Consider the following 27095-nt stretch of genomic DNA (forward strand, 5'->3'; position numbering starts at 1 on the left):
TATACGGGAAAGTTTCAGTTAGTTTGCTGAGTTCCCATGGAAACCGAATACTTGCCAGAGCTGCCCGCTGAGGTTTGAGCACACAGGTACGACAAATAATTACACAATAATTGAAATACAGCAGTTACACGTATATTGTACTTCACATCTCTATCTCAGCAATGTAATACTATTGGTTGTTCTCTTTAATTTCACATTAAGTTAGCTGTTTATTTGTCTTTAAGCAAGAAACGTCTGTTTTACGTCGCTTTATGAGCTTGTGTTTAAAACAAATGTTTTGTTAATAAATAGACATTTTCAGACAAAATACCACGGTTGTGGCGAAAAACTTTTTTGTTAGCTAACGTAAAACAAACCTGTAATTGGTATATTTTGCCGTGAGTTCAACTGTCATTCACAAGTGTTTTGTGGAAACTGTTACCAAGGTAAATTTAACGTACATTCTTGACACGCAAAAGTGAAGTAAGACGCTTCTTGCATTTTTTACAAGACCGATTGTATGTTTTTCTTTTCATTTTAAACGTTTAGTAGACTGTAGGCTACCTACATTTCTTCAATTACGTAATAAAATTCATTCTTCATCAACAACTTGCTGATAATAGTGTGTTTTGAAAATTAGTTTTTGTAATATTTGGGGCTTAATTTGACATGATATCTATTTATTATTTGAAATAGCCCAACGTTTTTATCAATTCATTTTATTTCTTGCCAGGATAACATGACACATTGGATATCTTTCCAGCATATGGACTTTGTGAATCCTTGCCAAATTCTTGGTCCAGTGAATCTGTGATTCACTCCACTGGCTTTAAATCATGTCATCGCCCAAGAAAGAAGCTCAAGGAAAGAGCTTTTCGAGACCTGCCAACGCCCAAAGCAAAAGAGGAAATATACTAGACCGCTCATCAGATTATAGTTGTGATCCTATATCCTCTCACGTTCAACAAGTATCTCATGAATATTGTACACCATTACCAGCATTTAAGAATGAAGCGTCATCTTTTCCGACCTTTAGAATCAGGGCACAGTCTCCATTGCAGAGTGATCTGTCTGTTGTTAAACTGCCTCAGTTAGTATCAAAGGTGGGTGTTGAACTGGCACTTAGAGAGTCGGTGTGGAATGAAGGACCCTGTTTTGTAGCATCAGCACTAAGTGCTGATATACCTGTGAAATTATTTAAGCACTCTAGCATCCAAACATTCAAGTAAGTTCAGACACATCCCTTATGCAATTTGCTCCCTTCGTTCAGTTTAATGGTTGTTTTTCTGTTTTGTTTTTCAAGTGTCGACGATGAGAAGCCCGCAGCCAAACAGGATAAAACTAAAACTAGACGAAAATGCAAACTCAAACCCAAACCACTCACTGGAGCTGAGGTGGTTGACATATTAACCAAGAAAAAACATCTGGGGGAACATGAGTTTTACTCTCTGAAGGCTTCTGAAGATGGCCCTTACAGGTGCCTGGAATAACATATATATTTTTATTCATGTTTTCATGCTGTGGGCTATTTAATATGATATGAATGTTGCTTTCTTTAAAATTGAATATGTATGAATGTTGCTTTCTTTAAAATTGAATATGTATGAATGTTGCTTTCTTTAAAATTGAATATGTTTTTGATATGCTAAATAAGTCTTCTGTATATGCTCTTGAATCAGACCGTATGACTTGCACGTGGTCCATCACAGTGCAGTGGGCAAGGATTACTACAACTTCTCTCCCACAACTGTCATACATGTGCAAGACGGCTGCAGCATTGAGCTGTGGACTCTGGCAGGCTGGTATCAAGAGTCTCTGTTGTGGGAAGCTATGAGACACATACCATTTTTCAGAGATTTTCTACTGCGCAAGACTTTCAAAAGGTGATTTGTCTTATTTTAATAAAATTGGGAAATGTTTAATCATGATTATTCGGATCCAGAATAAAATTTTGAGCTTACATAATAATATACGTCTGTGTGCTGTGCATAATAATTTTGTATTTATAAACACTGTATTTAGAAAATATCAGCATGCATTTATTTATATTTACAAATAAACTTTAAATTATATATAAATGTTTATGAATTTTTATATTGAATACTTTTCTTAAATAAATGCATGTATTTGTACGTTTTTATAACTGCAAAATGAATATGCACAGTACACAGACATATAGTATGTAAAACATACTTTTATTCTTAATGCGATTAAACGATTAATCGTATTCAATTGTTTCACAGTACATTTTTAGTTATACTTTATACAGACCTATACAGTATAAGATTTTAAAGTTCCATATTGTAAAATCTTATATCAGCAGCCTCTGTCTGACCATCTGACTGCATCCATGACATTTCCTCTTTTTAGATGGCACAGGAATGTGCATATAGCTTCTGTCAAACATAGGACGGACTCTCTTCCTTCTCAGCTGCTGATGGCAGTTCCCCAATTCAGAGACGCATTACTACAACTATCCAGGTTTTTGTTGAAAACAAATTTCACCTAAGGACACATTCAGAATTACATTAAAATGTGATAGATGTATTTTGCCAAAATATTACACATTTCACTTATCTTGAAACACTTGACTGTTCTTAGATTAATTGAGGAGATAAAGAAAGTCAGTTGGCTGCCACAAGACAATTCCAGGACTTACACGCTGCTCGATTTCCGAACTGCACTGCTGAAAAAGAACCAGGCAGCTCATGTTTCTTTAAGCAGTTTCCTACATTGTTATGCCGCATTACTGGATATGGTTAGTTGTGCATTTGCATAAACAAAAGGTGTTCATTTATGTTGATAAGTTATGCAGTGCCCTTAGGAACATGCAGATATGTTATACTATATGTTCAAAGGCGAAAAAGAAAAGTTACCAAGTACATCAAGAACTCCAGATGGAAGTGGAGCATTCAAAGCTTTATCAGAGCAGTCAGTCACTAAACCTTCAGCTAAGCAACCTCAGAAACCTCCAGAAAGAACTCAGCCAGGCCGAACAAGCCCTTCAGCGTCTGGGTAACCTATCTGCTCTAGCTGACTGCATGATTGTTCAAAACCTTGTCACCATCTCAAAGCAAGAGGTCAACAGCTTCCTAAACAATGTTTTGAAGGTAAGGCAAAAGATTTGATCTCCGAATTGAATTTGATCCTCTGATTATTTTAAGCTATACGCGAAAACATTTGACTGCTTTAACATGGAACAAATTACCACACAACAACAGATTGATCAGCATTACAGAATTTGAGATAGACCCAACTTTTTAGTTTTCCGCTTCTCTCTTTAAGATATAATTTCTTTTAACTCATCAGAGAGACCAGGAGCAACAGGGTGCTCTCTTCCACGCAGAGATTGTATTTGGAGCAGATGGTCAGCTCACAGTTTTTCCTCCATTGCACTCGTTCCAGGAGGTTTTGCTTGAAGCGTCGGTATCAGTACAAAATTCTGTCCTTCAGGTGAGACGTCAATGACAAATAACATTCACTGGGGTTTTAAAGAGAAAAGCACTTAACTGTTCTTATTTTTTAACATTACTCATTTGCAGTGATGTTTAAAATTGAAACAAAAATGAAACATAAGTATTTTATTCAAAAGCGTAGACAGATGGAAGTGCCATAATAGCTTTGAGCTGATGCCTTCTGTATCACCGGGGTTTATTTTGTGGATAGCTGTATGTACATTAGATCCTTAACCTTTAGTCAGCATCCTAGTCTATATGCTGAAATATTGATTTGATCTACAGGTGTTTGACTCCTGCAGTTTGTCACGTGATTCTGAAGTCAGATTACCCAGCGGTTCTATGTTCATCAGTGATGCTCAATACCTCACTGCAGGTACCGGCAGAGCATGTACCGGCAGGAACACTGAAACTGCAGGTGACTGACTGTTCATTACGGAATGTTAATGAAAATCTCATTTTTTATTCCTGAAGGTAATTAAATGTAAAATGAAACCAGTGAAGTTAGTGAAGGGCGAAAAACTATGCTTTGCAGAAAAGGTTTTTCTGTAACATTTTTAAAGAGTCATATCATGAAAAATATGTTTTAACCTGTTAACTAAAAAAAATATGGGTGGCAAAAGGATAACAAAAATCAAAGCACACACTTTATAAAAAAGAATCAATTACTCTCCCTACATAAATTATTTTAAAATACACCAAAGAAATCTGCATTCTAGAGTCTTAGTCCTATACAATGATATCTAGTTTGTCATGATTCGATTAGAAATTACATGCACAATTTTGACGCAAACTTAGGTGTCCCGTATACGGAACGGGTGACAGTTAACAGGCTACGAAAATATATTAATGTAACAAAAGATAATCTTTAATCCCTCAACTGGAAAGTCAATTATAAGAAAAGAAAACTTAATTATAATTTGGTGCAAGCACTTTGTGTAGAAACATACAACAAAATTTTATACCATGACCCCTTTAACATACAGTATTAACAACATATAGTATAACATCATGCATTTTTTTGTATTTTCTGCACCGACAACGGTTCCAAAGTAGCAGGTGCTGGCAGTTTTTTTCCCCAAAAGGAGCCTAAAATGTCACCCCAAACCATCATGCCCGTCAAAATGAAGCCCCTCAGAGTTCAGGCTCAAAGAGTGAGAGGCCATTATCACGCTCTGCCCCGGAGACTGATAGAATGGCATTTCAAAGTCCACACTGGCACACAAGTAATCCAGAACGAGCAGGCCAGAATAACACAGGTACTGTGACTTAATTAAACAGTATGTGTTTAATTGAAAAGTTTCCATTAGCATTATTATTGTACAGAACAAATCACATTCATGACACTTTTATTCTCTTGTGTAGGAAGCTATTATGGAGGTAAACCAACTGTGTAAGTGCCATTCTTGGTTGATAGATGTGCATTTGTTCACTAACCAATGGGGTTCAACATCTCTGGAGGCTCTCCGAGGATGCTCCTCTCAAAAATATGAGGAGCTTATTAAGAAACTTCATTTTTGGATGGATAGAGTTCACAGCATGCCATCATCCTTTACTACATCAAATAAGTTGTTCGCTGTTAAGATCTTCAACATCCTAGAGGAAATGGGTATGTTTAAAAGGTTCCACAATTATGTTAAAAGACGATTGTCTTGTGGACTATTTTTTTTAAATCAGTGTTTAATATAACCTTAGTGTGTTCTGCTGATTTTGTGTTTGTAGGTTCCACGATTAACACTATTGATAAGGATGTGCAAAAGCTACTTTGTGAAGATTTGCAGTCCCGCTCTGACAACTTGACATCTGAGCTGACAGAAGCTGTGGAAGTCATGAAGTCCGAGCCAAACACCTTTGACAGTTTCACAGCTTTTTCAAAAGTGGTATTGACTTCAACAACAATAAAGCTCATTCAATCTTGCACTATTAATCTGAACTGTAGAAAGATTAATCAACATGATTACATGCAGGTAAAGCACAGTGTGAACATGTCAGATGATTTAAAGAAGAGGCTAGAAGACCTCCTCTCTCTGCAGGAGACTCAACAAAGAAATTATACATACATGGCTCCAGATGGGGGTTTCTTAATGAAGCAGGTACATGTAGTGATATGATCATTGAATTGAATTGCAAATTGAGTCACAAAATCTAATAGCAAACTCTTCTTGCAGATAACTGACTTGTGGAATCAGTTTCTTCCACTTTTGAAACGGGCTGCAGATATTGTTTTTCACCAGCTTCCTTCAATGGTTAATACACTGGACAGCAACTTCTCAACTTTGACAAACAAATTAGAGCACCTGGTTTCAAGAGCTTCATCTGAGCCCTATCTTGACCCTGATCAGAATCCAAAGGAAATGATTATCCAGCTCAATGCATTGTGCAGCCAATTCTATGTGATTGCTGGAGAGCTTGATAATCAGAGCAGAGCCAGTGAAACCATAAGGGGTAATAACGAAACGCTTGAACTCTTTGTTTTGACACAATGAGAGGCATTGGGGGTCAATATTGTTTGGTTACCAACATGCTCGACCTGATTTTGAACCAGCACCAAACCCCAACCCTAACTAGAACTCACCCCTAAAATCAAACAATGGTCTAGAAGCACCTAATCCTGGTTGTAAGATTAAACTTTAAATAAACTGTAAACTTATTTCTGAAATCTGATTGGTTGATTTAAATGTCATCAGGACATCAACCACTTGCCAAAATCAGGAGAACCTTACCAACATCCTTCAAAGTCTTCTGACTTCTTCTGAGTCAGTTACTCATTGATGTTTTATGATTTATATATATCTCATATTGTAGTTTTAGTAGTTATTGTAGTTTTTTAGAATGGTTTCATTTTGGTAGTTTTTCTTTTTCTTCTTTTTTAGGACACCTACTGGATCTTACTTTTGTGACTGAAGCCCAGCACAAGATAGAAGCCAGAAGAGAACTCTGGGAGCTGATGAGGGTATCCTCAACACAAATCCAGGAGTGGAAGCTTGGAAAGTTTAGAAAGGCATGTATTGTATATACACTAAATCAGAGAGGCTCATGAAGAAAAGAGTTTTGATTAAAATAGATTACTTTTCTTCATTTGCGTTTTTTACACTTAAAGTTTGTGGTGGCTAAAGCTCAAGAGAAGATTAGTGAATGGCTTCATCGGGCAGAAGCATTCGCAAGAGTTATTCCTTCCCATGATGCTGTGCTACAGAACACTCTACAGATCTTGCAGGGGTTCAGCAAGCTCATCCCTGTATTGAGTAAACTAACCAGCCTCATGTTGAATCAGAAGCACTGGAGAAACATCTCAAAGGGTAAGATTGTTTTTAAAACATCAAGGGTTATCATTTCATTAAAGATAAAAGCATTGAAAGGGCTAGTAGAATCTTTGGTAGCTCATATACAGAATATTATTCATCCAACCAATAATGTTATTGCTTTTGTAGAAATCGGCCTGCTGTATGATCCAAGGAAATTAACATTGGGCGAGCTAATGTCCAAAGAGCTACAGGAGAATCAAAATCGAATCAACAAGGTTAAGTAGCACTTTTACATTCTTTATTAAAGGCTTCATAAATAATCATAAATAAATAAATAATCAATGTCAGTGCTTAAAATAAACTGTGGATGTGGGTGCGGATTGGCTTTCAGATCTATATGGAGGCCAAAGCCGAGGCAGATATGAAACAGACATTTAAAGCACTTCAGATCCATTGGAAAGGAGCCGTTTTCCGCCATACCAGATTCATTATTGTTGTGCCGCAACAGCAGAGTCCACAACAAGGAGATGCAAAAGAGAAAAATACTTCCCATTCCTCTGTCTCACGCCTCAGTGCACCAAAGCATCACATTAAAGATGGTGAAACCTTCACGATTCTTGGTAAGGCTTGTACAATGCCTATGCAACATACTGTATCTCAACCATTGATCTTTATCATTCAGTTTATTCTTCTCACATCAGGTTTAAAGAGTACTTTGGCTCAGGTCAAAGAAAGTGTTCTGAACGTTTCTGACATCCTACGTTCTCCGAAAATTGGTGATCTGCAGCAAGAGGTTCAGCACTGGCTGTCGCTTTTACTGGAGATGGGTATATACATGAGCTCATAGCTATACAATATATTTTTCTCAACATATACTGACCCGCACTAGTCACTTTATGCAGCATTGAACTGCTCACTACCTCATTCATCATTGGTCTGCCCCTCTTTAACTACCTCTTCTGACAGGTTAAACAACGCCCGCTCTCTTTGTCACTTTAAACAGTCTAATAAGCTCTTGCACTACCTCACATCTGCACTGTTGTATATTTCACTGATTTGCACTCTATCTGCCATTACCCATCTTCTTTTTCTCTTTTTTAACATCCCTGCTTGTAATAGTTGTATTATCTGTATTATCTGTATTTATTTGTAAGTATTTTTTTATTATGTGTTGTGTTATTTGTATGCTCCATGGGGCTGAGAGTAACGCAATTTCAATCCTCTATATGTATGTACTGTACATCGTGCAGAATTGACAATGAAGACTTTGACTTTGAATTGATATGAGGACAATAAGTAGTGTTGGTTTCATTCCTATTTGCAGATAAACTGCTTGATATTTTTGAGAGATTTCAGCAAAAATGGATCTTCTTAAGTAAAACATTCACTGAAACATCTGCCATTACTGAACAATATGAGCTGGTGAGTTTTTAATGTAATCCTTAGTTAGTACTTTTAACTTTCTGTTGTTTGCTGCAGTTCTGTCAAGCTAATTAATTTGTCTAACTTATTCGCTGTTGTAGCAAGAGAAGTTTCACCCAGTGGATAAGATGTTTCGAGACATCATCAGGATCACAGTTAAGGACCCTCATGTATTAAGCTTTCTTCAACTGAATTTGACAACAGAGGCCAGTCATGGATTCCAGGGGCAAAGCCTATTTACTGTATTAATAAACGGACTCACAACAATGGAGGAGATTTCCAGTCAGTTACTTTTTGTCATAGAGTCAGCACGAAGCCAGTTCCCCAGACTTTACTTTCTAAGTGATGAAGAGGTGATGCAACTTCTCTCCTCACAACTCCCAGTACATTCTTCCCTTTTACCATTGGTTCAGAAATGCTTCAGGGGAGTGAGGCAGCTTGATGTTCATGGTGAGCGTGATGTAAGCCATGACTTGACAGACCTAAGTAATGAGCAGGTGTTTGTGCGAGGTATTTATGGAACCTTTAGGGAGCACGTTCCCTTCTATTGCCATCTTGAGCCAAACCTAAACCCTGTGGCTTGGCTAAGTCTCTTTGAGGAGAAGTTACATCAAGCGATGAAATTGATGATTCTGAAATGCACAGATGTCCAGCAGTGTTCAAATCTAGAAGAATGTGAGGACACTTCTGTTTTGATTGGGAATTATAGGATGAAGGATTTTGAGGTAGCCAATAAACCTTCACTCCTAGAGCTAATATCTCTGTATCCTCTTCAGTGTCTTATGGTGGCGGAGGAGGTTTTGTGGTGTACTATGATCCAGAAGTCGTTTTATGGCCCAAATTCTGCCAAGCTGGCACCAGTCAAATCTCGAAATACTTTAAAACTGCAGCATTTATGTCATCAATTGAAAGCCCACCTTGCAAATTCAAATGAAGACTCCTTAGCATCCCAACGCATCATAAATGCTCTGCGGGCTTTGGTAATGCTCACCATGAAGCACTCCCAGCAAACCGATAGGCTTGTTGAAGTAAAAGTAGACTTGGATTCTTCTTTTGAATGGCACAAGCTTATGAAATATTTCCTTAGCCCAAGTTCTAATGTCAATCAAGATGTCTTACTTCCACCCCAGGAGGATTCAGCCTGTGTGAACAAGAATGTCTATGTTGACATTTTATGCAGACAGCTTCCATATGGCTATGAATACATAAGCCCTGAAAACTGGATGATGGTAACAACCCCCTCAACTGATAAAGCATATATGGGAATTATCCTTGCTCTGTCAAGCTATAAATGTGCTTTCATCAGTGGACCCCACATGTCGGGCAAGAAACACGTTGCGGTGCAGTTAGGATTTGCTTTGGGGCGACATGTGGAAAACATGAAGTGTTGCTCAAGCACAGGTTCCTCAATTGTTTCCCAAATGCTTCTCGGGGCTCTTCAAAGTGGAGCTTGGCTAGTGTTTGATTCTGTAAATTTGATGGAACAAGGGACACTGTCTGAGTTGGGACAGCACCTAACAGATATTCATCAACATCTATCCGTAGTTCAAAATGCTAAACTCAGTCAATCAGAAACAATCCAAAAGCAGAGCAATATAGCGAATGAGGTGCAATGTCTTATCGCAGGGAAAAATATTTTGGCCAAGTTAAGTTATGGATGCATCACAATTGCGTCAAAAGGGTACTCAACGGAGATACCAGAGAACCTGAGGGTTGCTGTCAGACCTGTATCGTTGGTACAACCACACTACAAGATGATTGCAGAAGTGATTTTGGTTTCATTAGGATTCTCTGAAGCAGCTACCCTTAGTCGACGTCTTGTCTCTCTACTTAGCTTAGCTAAGGATTCACATTGTCTTCCTGATTTTTTCAATGGTCATCAGACCTCTTGGCTTGTCCTTCTCAAGAAGGTGCTTGCTGCATCTGGTACACAAATGCATCATGAATGTCGTTTGAGAGAAACCAACACATTTAAGTCTGTCAGTCAGGCTACTGCAATTATAAATGAAGAGTTGGAGGAACAGGCATCAATCAAAGGAGTTCTTTCAGTCATGCAAAATACAGTCTATGATCCAAAGAGAGCATTACAGTTTCGTACAATATTTGAGGAGATCTTTCCAAAGGCTAAGTACTTTACAGGTCTGCAACAGCTCATTGATAAGAAAGATCTAAACATCCTTAAAAACGAAGTGAAAGAAGACTTGCAGGAAAGAGGATTTCCTGCAGATGATGTAATACTTCAGAACGTGTTAATCTTGTATCAAGCTTTGATGTTCTCTAATGTCGTATTTCTAGTAGGAGCGGCAGGCAGTGGCAAAACAACTTTGTATCAAGCTCTTGCGAATGCACTTCAAAACCTTTCTAAGGCTGTAAAGGTTGAATCTGATGATCATAAAGGTACAGACGTCCAACATGTGGATGTTGGATGTCTGTTAGCACAGAAGTTTTGTTCCCAAATGCATTGTCCCACAAAGAGTTTTTTGGTGGTTACTGTGACCAGAACAACTCCTGGTTTGATGGAGCTTTCACCAAAGCATTAAGGCACACAGAACATCCATCAGCTATTCCCGTTTCTAGGAGCAAACTGAAAAATGTCCAAATGCACAGCGTTAGATGGATCGTGCTAGATGGTGATCCACAAGGCAAGCCTGCTTGGTTTGACTCTTTGAGTACTCTTTGCAATCTGGAAAATCCCTATCTGTGCCTTTCATCGAGAGAGAAATTTCAACTATCCAGAGGCAAACTGAAAATACTATCTGAGATCACTGACCTTAGTGATTCAAGTCCTTCTATAGTGACACAAGGCAATCTAGTGTATGTTTCAGGAGAGAATCTGTGGAAGGCTGTGTTAAAGAGTAAAATGGATGTGCTCGCAAGTAAACATAATGTGGATCGGATTACTCTGATGATGTGGGATCACCTGGCTAAAGACCTTTTCCCAGACACTCTCATGTTTCTTAGGAACAAGGAGCTTTTTTCAGTGATGGCAAGTATTGGAAGTGAAGGCAGGCCATCCTCCAGGATAACAGATGGTTTGAAGGAAGTGATGTCATTAATTAGAATTCTTCACGCTCTTCTAGAGCATTTTGCAAAGGAAGGAGGCTTAAAATGTCCCTCAAGCCAATCTGAAACAACAGGTAGAATGTCATTTTTTCTTCATTTATTAAAATAAATACATTTATATGTTCTGGATGTGATCTCTTATATGATTTTACAGACAGAGCTATTGGTATTATAATTTGAGTATATTTTTATCATAATACTAATACTACTTTAAACTACTATGTTCAGAAGGTAACACAGTTCTCAAGCCACGCTCTTTTGATGCCATGGCTCCCTCTGCTCAGTGGGGTGTGCAAGCAAGAAACCTTTTCCTTGTGGCTTACATTTGGGGATTTGGAGGTCAGTTACACCCCAGGTATGTGTGCAATGTGTAGATGCTAAGCCCGCATATGTATGGTTATTATGTAGAAAAATACATCTGTTATGTTCTCATTTTAGACACTGGCCTCAGTTTGATCTTTTTGCACGAGAGGTCTTATGTAAATGTCACTGCAAAGTTGAGACACCACCTGATGGCACAGTGTTTGAGCACTTCTTTGAATTTGGTGATGACATGGGAGACACAACCAATTTCATCAATTGGAACAAACAAAAGACTCCACAGCTCTTTACATCTGTATCTCAGGTTTGCTTTCTGGCACTCTCCCATGTGGTTTTTGTTAACATCAGAATTAATTTGGCAGATTTTTCATATCATGAATTAAATAAATGGTCCTTGTTGTTCATTTACATAGTATGAAAGGCATGCATATATCCTGGACATGCTACTGGATGCTCATCAGCCAACACTTCTTGTGGGAGAATCTGGCTCTGGCAAGACAATGTTATGCAAGTCTTTAATATCACGAACAAGACCACACTTGCATTTACCAGCTGGTCCAGGTCTTCGACCTTCTGACTTGCACAAGGTGCTTGAGAGAGGGAGATACCAGAACTCTCAACGGAGTAACATGAAAGATGCCGTAAAGAAACAAGATTTCCTTATGTTCATTGATGACCTTCATGAAGCACCATTTGGTGAGTTGTCAACCAAAATGGTTTAACAAGCATGTTTATTTATAATAAAACCTTCATGTGCTATCTTATGTAACTTCCAGTATGTGAAGAGGAAAGATGTTGAATTTTTGCCCTCTCTCAATTTTCCCTTGCAGATGTAAGTGCGGTGTTGCGTCAGAGTATTTCAAGAGGTGAAATGTTGACTACTGACGGCACCCACTTTGAGCAGTTTCAATCAAAAGCTATTGATTATCTAAGCACTTGCAGCGTTCCTCATTTAGGCACTCGCAATCACATTTCTCCACGTCTCTTTCGACTGTTTACCCTCTTGGCTCTCCCAAGCATGTCTTTGGAAATTTTGTTTTCTGTGCATTCTCCAAAATTGCAACAATGGCTGAAAGCAATACAGCCCATGCAAAGAGTTGAAGATATGGCAAACTGCATCATCACTTCAACTGTTGATGTATACTTTGCTGCGCATGAACATTTCTCTACTGCTTTGAACTGTCGAAGTACCATGTATTGTTTGCATGATATTCATAAAGTGTTTCAAGGAATGTATCTCTGGTGGCCAAGACTTGATGCCCCAAAGAATATTCAGAGTGGCCAAGGTGTTAGCACATTACTTCCAGGTATAGTCAATGAGCTTAACATCTTCCGCCTGTGGATGCACGAGTGTTTGCGGACCTTTGGTGATCGCCTACCTTCAAATGAGGCATGTCAAGAACTTATTTCACTTATGGCTGAAGTTTCTGAGAGGAATTTTGGAACCAGATTGTGTCACGAATTCCAAACACCAGCAGATATATCCAACCCTACAGGTGAATCACCTGCTACGAGCATATGTAATCTGAAACAACAAGTGCTTTCAAACCCTTTTCATGAAGAAGACAGTGAACTTGACACAAGAGATATTCAGTCAGAACTGACAGAAGAGAGCCATGCTTTAGAAAGCGGCTTTAGCTTACGTACCTCAGGTGATGAAAATGACGAATCAGCGACCTTAGACTATAAATCTGAATCTGCAGTTGCACCCTCCACAAGTTGTCCACCTCAGCAAGAGATATTCACTCAACATCTCCCTTCAACAAGTTGTGAAAAGTTCACGCCAAGAATGATTATTCAACTTCTGCAAGATATAGCTTCTTCCATTCATAACGTTGTCTTCGGTCCAGACTTTTGTGGGCCATTGAACAAAGTCCTTCATGATTTTAAGCGCAACGCTGTTTATCAAGAGAGTGATGCTGATGAGCTGGTAAACCATTTACTATGTGTTATTAAATACAGAGAGGAACAGTTTGAAAACAGTTACTACATCCCCAGAATGATTGTGCATCATCAGAATGTCTATCAGCTTGTGCATATCCTTAGAGCGTTTTTCATTCCTGGTGGACATGGAGCTCTGTTTGGAGCAGCAAGAAAAACAGGAAGAAAGACCATGGTGCGTCTAGCATCCAGTCTACTAGGATGCCAACTTATTGAGCTTCATCCCGGAAATGAGAACAAGTTGAAGGAAATATTAAAAGAGATTGGAAGTCAAATTGGGGTGGATGGAAAAAAATTGGCTATAATGGTTCATGAGGATACCAGTCAGGCTGTTAAGAATGGACTGCTGTTGATGATGGCAAATGGAAACGTACCTGGACTTTACTCAGATCAGGAATTGAAGAACTTGATTCTCAAGATGAAAACTTGGATGAAGAACACACAATTTCAGTGGAACGAGGATGAGGCTCTTGAGATGTAGGGAATAAGCATACATTTAATTTTATTTTCTTCATTTTAAACTACATATTATAAAGCATGATTAAATTATGTTTTTATTGTTTCATTCGAGGTGATGTTGTATATATATACTTTTCTTTTTGTCAGGCATTTCAAAACCATCCGAACCAATATGCATGTATTTCTGCTGTATCCTCTCCTCTTGGACAACAAAGAAACACAACCTGAAAAATCATCAGCTTTACAGACGCACATCTCTAAGGCTTTGAGTCTCTGTTGTTGTGTAGAAGTTTACCGACCATGGTCATCTGAGGCTTTGGTTGAAAGTGCCTTGTATCATTTAAAGGACAATCATCATGTACCTGAGTTAAAAAATGCAGGTGAATTTGTTGAATCTGATAATTGTTAGATAAAACATTTATAATAAAATAATCAACAAAATATCAAATTTTGATAAGATTATTGTTATTTGGAAAAAAATATTCATTTCAATCTGTGTTCTTGTATCTGTGTATCGTTCCTTTTCTGACCAGTTGCCAAGACGGATAACTTACTGGCCAGCGTTTCCCAGATGATGGCAGAAATACATCAATCGGCTGTGAAATATGCTGTCACACGTCTTAATTTTCAACCATTTAGCCCCCAGTCCTATAAAGAGCTGATGATTCAATACTTTTATCTCTGCCGTCATTTATTTGAGCAAAACAGAGTCCAGGAGAAGCGGTGAGGTCAAAAACATTTCATTTTCATGTAACATATTTCAGGTAATCTGATTGATGTGTTTAATGCATTTGAATGTTTATTGAAGACACTTTCTTTACATTTTAGGTTGGCAAAGGTTTTAGCAAGTGTTAATGGCATGACAGACACAGCAGAAAGACACACTCAGGAAGTTTTGAGTTTAAGAGCCAGATATGATGAAAAACAGAAGGTTTGTTTTGGACACAATGGAATATGTTAGTATTCACCAGGGGCGGCGCTAGACGTTGGCTAAGGGTGCTAAAGTCCCAAATGATTTTATTTCCATGCCCTGTGTGAACAACTTAGGGGCCGTTTAAATATAGCAGGTTTTTTTTGCATTGGAACTTCGTTATTTTAAATGTAGATAAGCTGCAACTGCAATAATAGAGAGCAACATGGTCACAGGGCGCATGTGGTGCGTCACACTCTTTATTCCTAGCACGTCAGTGATGAAAATCCAAATACCTGTATTCTTTGCCGGAACCTTCACGACAACCACAACTCATGGTTGCTTAGAAACGGCAGATGCCACAACAACAACAAAAAATAAAGCGGCAGGCTCACGTTTTCCACACGTTTTCATATGCAAAATGTGTATTCTGAAAGATTAATGGATATCTATGGGCTAACCCCGGATCTCCAGTCACCTTAGAACTTTCGCTAGTACTACAGTATTTAGTTTAGTATCTCTCATATTTGTCAGATGTTTGTCTCATACAGTATATCTTGCATACTTTGTATACATTGTATGTATTTACGTATAATGTAGTTTCTAGAGGAGCTGCAGGACTCTTTGGACTCTGCACGCAAAATCTGGGAAGAAACCAGCCACCAGAGTTTGCTAGAAGAGAATCAGCTTTCCCAGCTAGAGAAGCAATCAGGTCAACTTCAGCAGCAAGTTCATGATGCTTTTAAACAGGTCACACTACATCTTTTTACCCTGATTGTGAGACATTATTTTAGACACATGGAAATAGCATTTGTTTTACTGTTTCTTGCAGGTTAGCCCTCAGTTCCAGGCAGCTGTGGAAGCTCTACAATCTTTGAGTCACTCTGACCTGGATGAGGTGCGTCACTACAGGACGCCCCCTGAAGGAGTCGTCGCAGTCATGGATATTATATGCATGTTATTCAACCGCTCACGTGGTTGGGAAAATAGCAGGCAACTTTTAATGCAGTCAAGTTTCTTTGAGGTAACCTTCTCAATGAAGACCATATGAAATTAGTCAAAAGTGGTTTGAGCAATGTGTTCTAATTGTTCTGTACTTGCAGGAACTGGAGTTTTTTGACTGCTCTACATTAAGTGCTGAGATGATTAAAACATTGGGGCAAATCGTGCAGGCACCTAGCTTTCAACCAAGCTTTGTGCGAGATCTAAGTCGTGCTTGTGAGTCTTTGTGTTGCTGGTTAAGAGCTGTCTACCAGTATGCTTGTGTACAGCACCGCATGGCCCCTCAGATGGCTCGAAAGCAAGACTTAGATGAGCTCATGGTTGAAAGTCGAGCAAGATTGAGGGTTTCTAGGCTGCAAGAGATGTCAGAGCATGACAGACTACAAGAGCTGGAAAAGCAGTTAGAGCTTAACAGACAAGACATGATGTTGCTAAAGCTTGAGCTTAGCACAGCAGAAGAACATGAGAGGGAGACATCAGCTACTCTCAAACTGATAGAACGTCACATTGAAGACTGGAATTCAGCAGAAAAGGTAGCTGTTATTAACAATGATCCATTTACACTGTTCTTTCCTATGTTGAGGCCTTTCATATTAAGTCTGGAAGTTTGCGAGAAGAATGTAAATGTGTTAACAATATTTGTTATAGTCACACTTGGGAGGGTTACTTTAAACTTCCACTCCATTACATTTACAAATTGCTTTATTGAAATGTATTCAGTATCTCAATCCAAGCACCAAAAAGTAAAGTAATCTGATTACTTTTGGATTCCTTCAAGGTCACATATATAAATACTTTCGATGAGAAGAATTATAAAAAATCTGCCTGTATTTATTAAGGACTTGATCCAAAATTTAAAATATTCGATGCAAAAGAGAACCTATTTTTAGAATTTATATTTTGTAAAGCTGGAAGGCATAGTTTGCACTGTACAACCATGTTGTTTGTATTTTCTCGAAAACAAAAGAGCTGTAAAATTTCCTTGAATTGACAGCTTTTCTATAATCAAGCAGCTCTAAGAAATAAGTGAGTTCACCTTTGGTCAATAAAGTTTGTCTTCAGTCCACACTAAAGCACATCATAGCCACAAAATAAATTCTTAGTTTTTCTCTAAGGATCTCATTTTGTCAGTTATATAAGCTATGTTCACACCATATGTCAATAAAAATACACTATTTTTACAGGAAGTAGATTTGGACAGACAGAACATTCCAGGCGATGCACTAATTTTGGCAGCTACTATAACATACTTGGGTCCATTTAGGCCTGAGGTTCGACAGCAACTGCTGCAAAAATGGCACAAACTTTGTCTGACTGGTGTCCTACATGATGTTAACCTCACAACCTCTACATGTTTGCCCATTCCTGTGAATAAGGAATATCAAATATCATTGAATCGAGTGCTTGGGCTGGATCTGCGTCTCACTCCTGGAGATTACTCTGATCTTGTTCGAAGTGTTGTATCATGGGGACACAGAGTTGGGCGGGTTCAGCGCTGGCCCCTGTCGGCAGATGTACATCAACATGAGTTAATGAACTCTCAGACATTGTTTCCTACAGGTCAGTTTTACTGTCTCCCTGTTCTCTAACAACTCAGAAATATCTTTCAGGTAGAGAGAGAATTCACTTAATCTTTAAATCATTACATAGGAGGTAAAGAGGAATGCCATAGGGAGGAAAAATATGGACTTGTAGTTTCTGCCGATGATCCAGAGTTACTTGATAAACTAAATCACGCAGCAGAAGAAGGTCAGTCGTCTCTGCAGCATTCCTCCCTGACCTTGATGTTATTTGATTTTGAGTTTCATCACTTTTACATCTAAGCTGTGGATGATTTACACTCACCTTGACTTTGATTCACTGCAGGTCTAGGTGTACTGGTGACACATATTGAACGAGCAATCGCAAACATAAAGATTCTTCAGCCGTTTGTTCAAACAGCAGCTTCTGTTTTTTTCAGTCAGAGCCGCTCAGTCCAAGCTGCTCATCCTGACTTTCGTCTCTTTATGAGCACTCCCCTCCCAGTTCCAGCTCTGATAAATGGTGAGATGTCAGATTCTTCAAAAAGCAATAACTATTTAGAAAATGAATGTGTTTTCTGGTGATGCAGAATTCTTATTAGCTCTGTTCCATATTCTAGTGAGCGCTGATGTATTGCCTTCTGCTACAGAAACTGTGGTTCATTTTGAATACTTCGGGGGAAAATGCAAAGATAGTTGTTTGCAAAATGTTTCCAATAAAGTGTAAACTGAGGCAAAGCAAAACATAAAAACAGCACACAAAAAAATAGAGTGAAATCAAAACTCAATAAATTATTGTATATTTCAAATTGATCAAAATACTTAATATTTGCAATTTACCTTCCTTTTGACTTTCACAAAGCATGACAACACAGTACATTTTGTTTTGCAGTTTTTTTAAATCAACAATGTTTTAAATCCTCTTGGATGCTTTTGCATAGGTCAGGGTTTCAAATTTTTTATTACTGTTCCGGTCTGATGACGGTTTTCAGATCACCTTAAATTGCTTTCTAGGCAGCTTTTTAGGTTTTAAAACAGATCTATAACTCTATAACAATAGATTTGTTTGTTAGATTTAACCCTTATGTGCCCACATGGACATTTTTGTTCTTTTCAGTATTGCTTTTCTTGTTTGTTTGGCTGTGTTCATGAAAACAGCAGAAACAGCATACTTTTATTTGAATTGTAATATCTTACACTAATTTTATTTCATGAAGGTTTTTTTAATTAGGTACACAAAATTGTTACACCTAATTGAAACTCACTAAAAATTTAAATTTTCATTTAATTGTACATTTTGTACAAAAATGCTTTTGTTATGTTGATAAGAGTTCAAAAATCATTAAAGCTAATGAAAATTCAAGGTTTTCAAATGTTTACTATTTCGCTTTTCATGATGCTGTTTTCTATGGAGCAAACATTTTCGTACATTTTGGACCCAACACCCTGTCTACACTAGGTGTGATGCAACGTGACAAAAGACAATAGAACCCTTTAGAACACATTTCAAATTTTGAATGCTGAACGATGCAACGCGTCAAATGCCTTGTTTTAAATGGGTTTGTCATGCCATGTCGCGTTGCACGCGTCTGGTGTAGACAGTGTGTAAGTGTACGATTTTAAAATTGATGGAAAAATTATGTTTATTAATATTTGTTTTGTTATTTAATGTACCTTTTACCCCATCTTTCTGCTAGAAATTCACCATTCATTTTTGGATGAGGTTCAAATAATCAATCTGTCTTTGAGTCCAAGTGAAGTTAAAGACCTTATTCTCACAGAACTGATGAAGTCAGAGTGCTCTGAAGTGTGGACACTGCACTGCCAAATGCACACAGAAAAACGGACACTTCAACACAAGCTTTCTCAGAACGAGGTGGTTAAGAATTATTGGCCTGTTTTTAACACTATATGCGTTATAAAATATTAATTTTAATAGTACAAAAGGATGCACTGATGTACATTACTATCATTGCAGGTTTCCTTGATGGAGTATGTCGTGCGGTCCTCCACACCGCTGCTCCAGGATAATGAGTTCCTCCCTCATGTGCTCGCATGTCAAAGTGTTTCTCTTAAACTTGAAGCAAAAATCAAGGAGTTGTCCCAAGAGATAGATCATCACAATTCCCTGATAGGTGAATTTCATAGAGTAGCAGACCTCACCACAGCCCTTTACAACGCTCTGCAGGACGTGGCCCAACTTTCCCCTTGTTATCTTTTCACTTTACCCCATTTCCTCTTGACTTTACGTCCGGCCTTAATAGAGGGGAGCCCAGACGTGAGCATTCATGGACCCACAGCAGTCAAAGCTGACATTACCAACAGAATTGTGTCTCATTTGATTTCTCAGTATAAACGCTGCTTGTTTCAGAGCCATGCAAAATTATTCAGATTATTGGTATCTGTTGCGCTTATTGTGCACAGTGAGGGCTGTTCTGAAGCTGAACAAGATATTTTCCTCAGAGGATTAAGCAAAGAACATTTTTTATCGCCCTCCACACAGTCTGTCCCCGAGCTGCCGAGCTGGGTTCCAACACAAGTTCAGGCTGATGTCTATCTATTAGAGACAATTGCACCCTTCGGGGGTCTAGTATCGTCTCTGATCGGTACATCCAAGCTGTGGCAGGAGTATCTGCACTTTCCTTCATCCACTGTCATTGGACCCGTCCCTTGTCAATCTCACTCGCATTTGTCCACCATGCAGCGTGCCATTCTCTGGAAGACGCTGTGTCCAAATTGGCTAGCGGCTGTGGAAGAAGATCTTGCAGCTTGTACGCAAAGTCATTTGCATCCAGTTGTTGCCACAGGCCTCCCAATGGGCTGTCCAGAAGAGCTCTCCCAACTTTTGTCCAAAAATGTAGGTCCTGTAGTTGTGGAACTGCCGAACAAAAATGAAGAAGCGCATATGAGTGTACATCCTCTCTACTTGATTCAAAAGGCTGCTCGATACCAATCACACAAGAAGGGGGTAAGCTAGTACAAATTTTTAGTGGTTTTAATGGTTTAGGCTGCTAGATTTGTGCACTTCAGTTTTTAGATTAAAGTTCATGCATCGCAGTCTATTTAAGACTAGCAACATATAAACATATGTTTTTGATATCAACAATGACATTTTTACTAGTAAAAATTATAATTCTTGATATCAAGAATAGAATTTCCACTAGTAAAAATTGAATTGTTGATATCACAAATTCATATCCTGAGAATGATTAAAAGCTAATTCGGCATGCCATAAATTGGCCTGCCATCTCTGTATTTTAAATTGGGCATTCTCATTCAATTAATTGATACACAAATTGATCTTTTTATTTATATAATTTTTTCTAGGTTAGATTTAGTTGTTATTTTCTATTTATAAATGTTTTTAAGGTGCTCGCGATTCAAGATGATTGTTATTTATATTGTATCGTATATGTCGTTTTTTCCTCATTATATATGTCAACAGGTGGAAGTCAATGTCATTTCTTTTGGATCTGTTTGCCATCGAGATGCTGTTCTCCCTGCACTGGACACTGCTGTGCAGAATGGACATTGGCTTGTCCTGAACAACTGTCATCTTCTTGACTGTTGGGATGTCAGAGTTGTTGATAAGTTAACACAGATAGTGTCTTCCAAAGGTGACTGATAACCACATCTAAATCTGCAAGATCTTTCAAGCTATTTTCTGAATCATCATTTTGCTTGTACTCTGTCTGTTCAAACCTCAGTGCATGTGACCGATGTGGAGACAAATGGACCTTTTTTAAAAAGTGTAAGTGCAGGAAAGACTGTGCATCCCAATTTTAGACTGTGGCTCATCACTAAAGGTGACAAGCCTCACTCAGTCCCTGGTAAGTAAACCTCGATTTTAACACGTATTGTGATCTGTAAAATTTATTTATCATTACGTACCCTCTTGTCAATGCAAACCTGCATAATTGACTTTTTAATGATATTTTGAAGAATGTTGATGCCCAAACAAAACTGCTCCCCATTAACTTTCATTGTATGAGCACAAAATTACTGACACAATTCCAAAAACATCTTCTTTTGTGTTCCACAGTAGAGATGTGTCGAACATGAGGGTGAATAAATGACGACAGAATTTTTATTTTTGGGTGAATTACCTTTAAGGCTGACACATCGTTTTCATCCATTGGTCTTTATTTGTTTACTCTTAAGTTACTATCTTAGATACTGTCTTGTGTACAGTGAATTTATCAGCACCAGAAAAAAGTCTCAATTTAAGGGCGGTTTCACATTAGTACTTTTGGTGCGCACCCGGGTTCAATCAATGTTAGAGTTCAGTTCATTTGGATGATGTGAACGCAGTCTGCTGAGCCCGGGTGTGTTCCCGCAAACTGTACCCGTGGCTGCTTAAAAAGGGAGGTCTGGGGTGCGGTACTCCAGTATGCTTCCCTGCTGATATACACGAAATCGTGAAGTGAACCACTATTGATGACGTATTATTTGGTTTAAATGTGTGCTTGTGCGTGTGTTTCAATCACTTTTTCTGATGAGCGTGACTGGAGTGCTCCAAGCAGAGAGCTGTATATCTCATTTATGATCGCCTTCAGCATTCTTAAGAGCATTTGCAGGACATTCACACATGAAAGTGCCGTTATGTACTGAAGCTTTGGAAACAAAACTAACGGTTCAAAAACATAAATGTATAAAAGTGAAGTGAGCAGTGTTATACATTTTACCGACTGCTCGGCGTCAATGTTACAACGGAGAGGGTAAGTAGCTGCAGGGTTGATGAGGCAAACGGACCACGGTTCGAAACTAGGAATCAAACTAGGGTTCGGACCAGGCAATCAAACTAAATGTGAAACCAACAGCAAGTTTCTTGTAAGAGAAAGTTGCATTCTTAATATTTCTAGGGATGCTCCGATACCATATTTTAAAGGCAGAGTACGAGTACCAATTTTCCTGGTACATGTTGAAGCCGATACAAATACCGATGCCTGCACCTCTATTTTTTTGGTAAGGAGATGTTTCAAAACAAAATTCACTGATGTTTAAAATGTATCTGAAACAGCTGCTGTTAGGATCAGTGCCCTGCACTTGGTGTGTGATTCCTCCTGGGACCTGAAGGATGTCTTGTGGTCCTCAGTGAGACTGGCGCTGTCTGCATCAGACACTTTCTCCTCTCCTGCGCATACTGAATCCACAGCGAGATCTCTTCAGCAGTGTGCCGTCCTCCACTCAGTCCTGCTGCAGAGACAAGCATTCAGACACCTGGGTCAAGGGCAACTTTACCTCTGGTGAGGATTTACCAAGTTCCAGCAGCCCCTGCACACATCGGTGCAAAATACAGATATGTTTTCTAAAAAATGTACACGAAACATTTATTTTTGTAGGACTCAAGAAGATCTACTTGCAATGATTGATGCACATGACCGGATACGCAAACACTGCAGTGAGACAGCTGAAGCATTAGAGTACATAGCAGGTACTGTAAATGTTCCGGTTTTAATGCAAGTGTATTTTAAACTGTTATCAGTTACCACAGAAAATAATTTTATCAAAATTTAAAGTTGTGTCAACAGTTATTTTAAAGGAGCGGCTATTTGCACTAAGTGTAAGTAGCATGCCAATAGATGCGATTTACACTAAGTGAAAATATCGAAAGATTTACTCTAAGTTTAAATAGCAGTAGGTTCTGTTTACACCAAGTGAAAATCACAGTATTTGTTAACAGTAAATATATGTAGATCTTTTGAATTGAGTAGAAATGTAATGATTCTGCCTCATCATGTCATGAATTTATTGGACTTGTGGCAGAATCATGGCAGGATTCCCTGTTTTATGTAGAGAGAGACATTTTGACCCTTTCGGTCTTCCATACACTCTCTCTGGTCTCGTCTCTATTCCCACCCTTTCGTCTCTTTAGTTTGATTGTTAATTAGTTCATGCCATGCACCTGTTCCCTTCTTGATTTCCTCCCGTTTAAATATTCTTCATGTTTCATTGTCCTGTGGTCGGTCATTGTGTTAGCTGTGTGTATTCATTGTGCCTACATATACTTACCCGTGTGCTTTATGCTCTCGTTCCCTGTGGATGTTCCGTCAAGTCTAGTAAGTGTTTAGTTTAGTTTATGTCTAGTGTTTTGTTAGTCTTGTGTTTAATTAGTCTTCGTCACTTCTTATTGTCTCTACCCCATCGCGGGTTTTTGTTTTGTTTTATTTAATAAACCCTTTTTGTTAACCCCTTATCCACTGCTGCCTGTAATTGGGTTAATAGAGTGTTAATCATTCTATTTATAAAAAATATTCAAATTATTACAACTTGTTAAGATATTAATGCACTACACCTACTCCTTACCTCATCTTACCCTAAACATAAACTTTATTAACAAAAAAGGAATTTTAGGTCTTAAATCAATTTTATTGAAAACAAATGCCTTTATTATCTGTAATTTGATAGAAAATGTTAAAAGAGCATATTCATTGAGAGGTGGATTAAAACCCCAGTCTACTGTGCAAAAGCTTTACCGACTTTACACCTTACACCACTGGATTCACTGTTTGATATGGCGTCGTTCTTACACTTTCGCTATTCTAATCACATATTGGTTGGCGGAGCTTGAGGAACTAAGAAGGGAAGCGGTTCCTCATGCAATGTTAGGTTTATTAAGCTTGTGACAAAGGACAACCTAAAAATAACCAAGAAACAAGAAACTAGAGTAATCCAAAAAAACCGAAAAACAACAGAGACGCCGAAACAGGATGAAAGATAAATCAATAACATGAAGGGGAAACACGTGATAGCGGGTTATTTGAACGGAGTGTGTAAATAGACACTCCGTATTAGAAATGAACCTAAAAAAGTTATATTTCTAAAAGTTCTAAAAGTTCTAAAAAAATATTTTTTTAAATCCAATATTTTAGCTCTTATGACCCAACAAAGGTGGTAAATTCAGTATAATACCAGAAAAGGATGTAATGTAACTCTTCATAAAGTTCTGTTTACATGAAGTAAATTCCACTCACAGGAGTAACACAGTGGTTTGTATGCCAAAAAAAAGCTTGAACCCTCTGGAATTACTTGCCCTATAAAAGCTCATTGCTCAAAAAAACTATTTACTGTAGATAACTCATTTAGCAATAAAAGCACATCAAATGATCTTGGAATGATCTCTCTCCACAGGTCATCTAGTGTATGGTGGACATGTGTCAGACCTTGCTGATCTAGCTGCTGTGCAAAGTGTTGTAACGGTGTGTCTCAGACAGACATCTGCATCATGGGGGCGTGGTCCTCACAATCTTGTGGAAATTATAAGCTGTACAGGAAATTTTGGTATGCAAACACACTACATTGATTAATTTTTTTATATTTAAATATTATAAAATGTGACCCTGTCTGTGCTAAAGTCTAATAATCAAAGTATAAGATTGAAAACAGATAATGTGTAATTATTACTGTTGAATTAGGGTTTGTACTACAGGAAAATTCTATTATTCTATACTATAATTCAATTAATTCGTAATTACACATTTATTTGCTCTGTTAAACACAAAAGAAGATTTTTTGAAGAATGTAGGAGAGCAAACAGTTCTACGCCAGCTTTGGCTACGATTGTATTTTTTCCTAATATGGTAGTCAATGGTGGCCAAGAACTGTTTTGTTACAAAAATTCTTCGAAATATCTTTCTCCGTGTTCATCAGAACAAAGACATTTGTGCAGAATTGGAACAACTTGAGGTAAATGAAGACAGAATTTATTACTTAACTGTCCCTTTAATACATATTTAAACACAAATGCTCAAAAACATTTCCTTGATATTTTGCAGAACCTGGGTCCCTATTGAAGAGCTTGAGTCATCGTATTCAACGTATTACTGACTGCACTGACCCAATAATTCTGGGTTTCAGTCCAGACATGGCAGGTAAATTGATGAAGCTAAAAAGTCAGACCCTGAACATTCTACAGCATCAGTCACAGATCATCTATACAGATATCAGAGAAGACACCAGGATTTTAATGCAATCACAAGAACTTCCAGAATACAAGCAAGCTTGGGAAAGGTTACTAACATTGCAAGACAAGTTAAGACAGAAGATAACGGACATCGGTGTGGAAATGGGATCTGCATATCTAAGTCACTTGAGTCAGTTTCTCCAAACAGAATGGCAGTTTCTGTATAAACTGGTGTCGTTCGTGCTTTGCGACAATTTTCAGCCGGCAAAATATAACGTGACAAACTCCACTCCAGTCAATGTCACATCAGCAGCTCTCTCACGTCTTGAGAGTCGAGCAGATCTTCTCGGATCATACTCGTGGGAGGAGTCAAGCAGACCTCATGCTTATCAACTGTCTGCCTTTCTGAATCCTCAAGGCTTTCTGGTAGCTCTAATCAGAGATGTAGCCAGCATCCAAAAGAAAGATATCAGCATTCTCTCTTTGCATTTCAAGGTAAATCAAACTTTTTCAAACTCTCCAGCAATGAAGCACATAGACTGTACGTGTAAAATATTCCTCTTATTTTTGTCACTCAGGTGCTTAAAGATACATCATCGCCATCCTCTCCATCCCAAAATGGTGTATGCCTTTGTGGACTGCAGCTGCAAGGGGCGCTTTGGGATCCGGGATCTGGAGTTCTTAAAGAAACTTTCTCCCCCAAACCTTCCTATTTCCCACCCCTCTGGGTTTGGGTTGAAGAGATGATGGATGATGAGAGGTCAATTTCCTCCACCTATCCTCTCTATTCCTGCCCACTGTATGTAGATGCAGATGCAGATGGATATCAGCGTCTCTCTGCTGATAACATTATCACTCATGTTCCACTTTCAACAAGGTTAGATCCTGTGCTCTGCACTATGAGACGGGTTCGGTTAACTAGTACTCTTGTACAACTCCAACAGTGATGAATGGGTCAACATACTGTGTAGTTCAATTATAGCTAAATCTCACAGAAATGTGATCATCTCTGCGGTTTTATCATTCCTTCCTGTTATTTTCATGCATGTTAAAATGAAGAAGTCCATTAAATCCTGTACGTCCATGCACAATGTGTCAGAACATTCATTCAAAAATAAAAATAACAGAGAAAGGTTAAAAAGTCGTGTTGGCTCATCATCTCATCTGGACACTGATACTTGTGTGCTTAAGTGTCATTGGATCAGTATCCTCCTACCTCCATAATCACCTGCATGTGTGTGCGTGAACCTCATGAAAATGTGTGAAAAATAGGAAATAGGGGGCCACGCGCAAGCGGTGCGACGCACTGTTTTTACAGGAACATTGCCACCACATCGAGATGAAAAAATCTCAACTTTTCAGAAAGGCGCAAGAGCACCGCAGATTTTTTTTGTTGCCAACTACTACTTCTGTACATGCTTTCTTCTAGCCTACATTAGCTGTCGTTGCATAACAAACAATAAAAAATGCACAAAAAATGCTTTACATTGACATCCCATAACACCACTGCTTTCATGAAATTGGAGGTAATCTCAAGCAAGCAGAAAACACCAGACTCTCCACCCTCTCACGTAGAGAGAACAGTGCCTCTCTGAGCAGATGGAACAGAAGGTAGACCAGCATCTTCTTCACTATTCTCTTCTCTTTCTCTCTTTTCTCTCTCTTTATCACTCTCTCATTATTTCTCCTGGGTTCTACTGTTCCTTTTCACACTATAGAATGAGTTGTTCTCTCTTTCCTCTTTCCTCAGGGATTCTTCTGTGGTTTGCAGGTTTCTGGGGCCGCTGAAGGTTCGGGAACACGAGTGAATGTGAAATGATCACAGTCTCGCCTGTGAACAGAAGGAAATAATGAACCATTGCTCCTTTCTTTATA

The 27095-nt window shown here is 38.5% G+C and overlaps 1 protein-coding gene across 1 annotated transcript; it reads left to right on the forward strand.

Moving 5' to 3' along the window:
* The first annotated feature begins 13 nt into the window (after window positions 1-13).
* On the forward strand, window positions 14-26493 carry LOC130410499 (dynein heavy chain domain-containing protein 1). The gene is given in 44 exon segments (XM_056735195.1): window positions 14-86; window positions 713-1204; window positions 1283-1456; window positions 1659-1862; window positions 2350-2460; window positions 2581-2737; window positions 2838-3089; window positions 3289-3432; window positions 3720-3852; window positions 4488-4693; window positions 4800-5043; window positions 5157-5314; window positions 5402-5527; window positions 5603-5879; window positions 6308-6435; window positions 6535-6733; window positions 6866-6954; window positions 7071-7299; window positions 7381-7506; window positions 8004-8101; window positions 8203-10559; window positions 10562-11238; window positions 11393-11519; window positions 11603-11789; window positions 11899-12181; window positions 12316-13903; window positions 14033-14265; window positions 14419-14608; window positions 14714-14816; window positions 15396-15545; window positions 15628-15819; window positions 15899-16330; window positions 16982-17357; window positions 17448-17546; window positions 17664-17840; window positions 19015-19193; window positions 19296-20285; window positions 20763-20934; window positions 21025-21147; window positions 22338-22563; window positions 22660-22751; window positions 24449-24598; window positions 25093-25715; window positions 25799-26493. Coding segments are annotated over 43 exon segments (13539 nt in total). The 5' UTR covers window positions 14-86; window positions 713-815; the 3' UTR covers window positions 26168-26493.
* The last annotated feature ends 602 nt before the right edge of the window (window positions 26494-27095 follow it).

Source organism: Triplophysa dalaica, chromosome 21 (assembly GCF_015846415.1).
Source record: "Triplophysa dalaica isolate WHDGS20190420 chromosome 21, ASM1584641v1, whole genome shotgun sequence".
Lineage (NCBI taxonomy): Eukaryota > Metazoa > Chordata > Actinopteri > Cypriniformes > Nemacheilidae > Triplophysa > Triplophysa dalaica.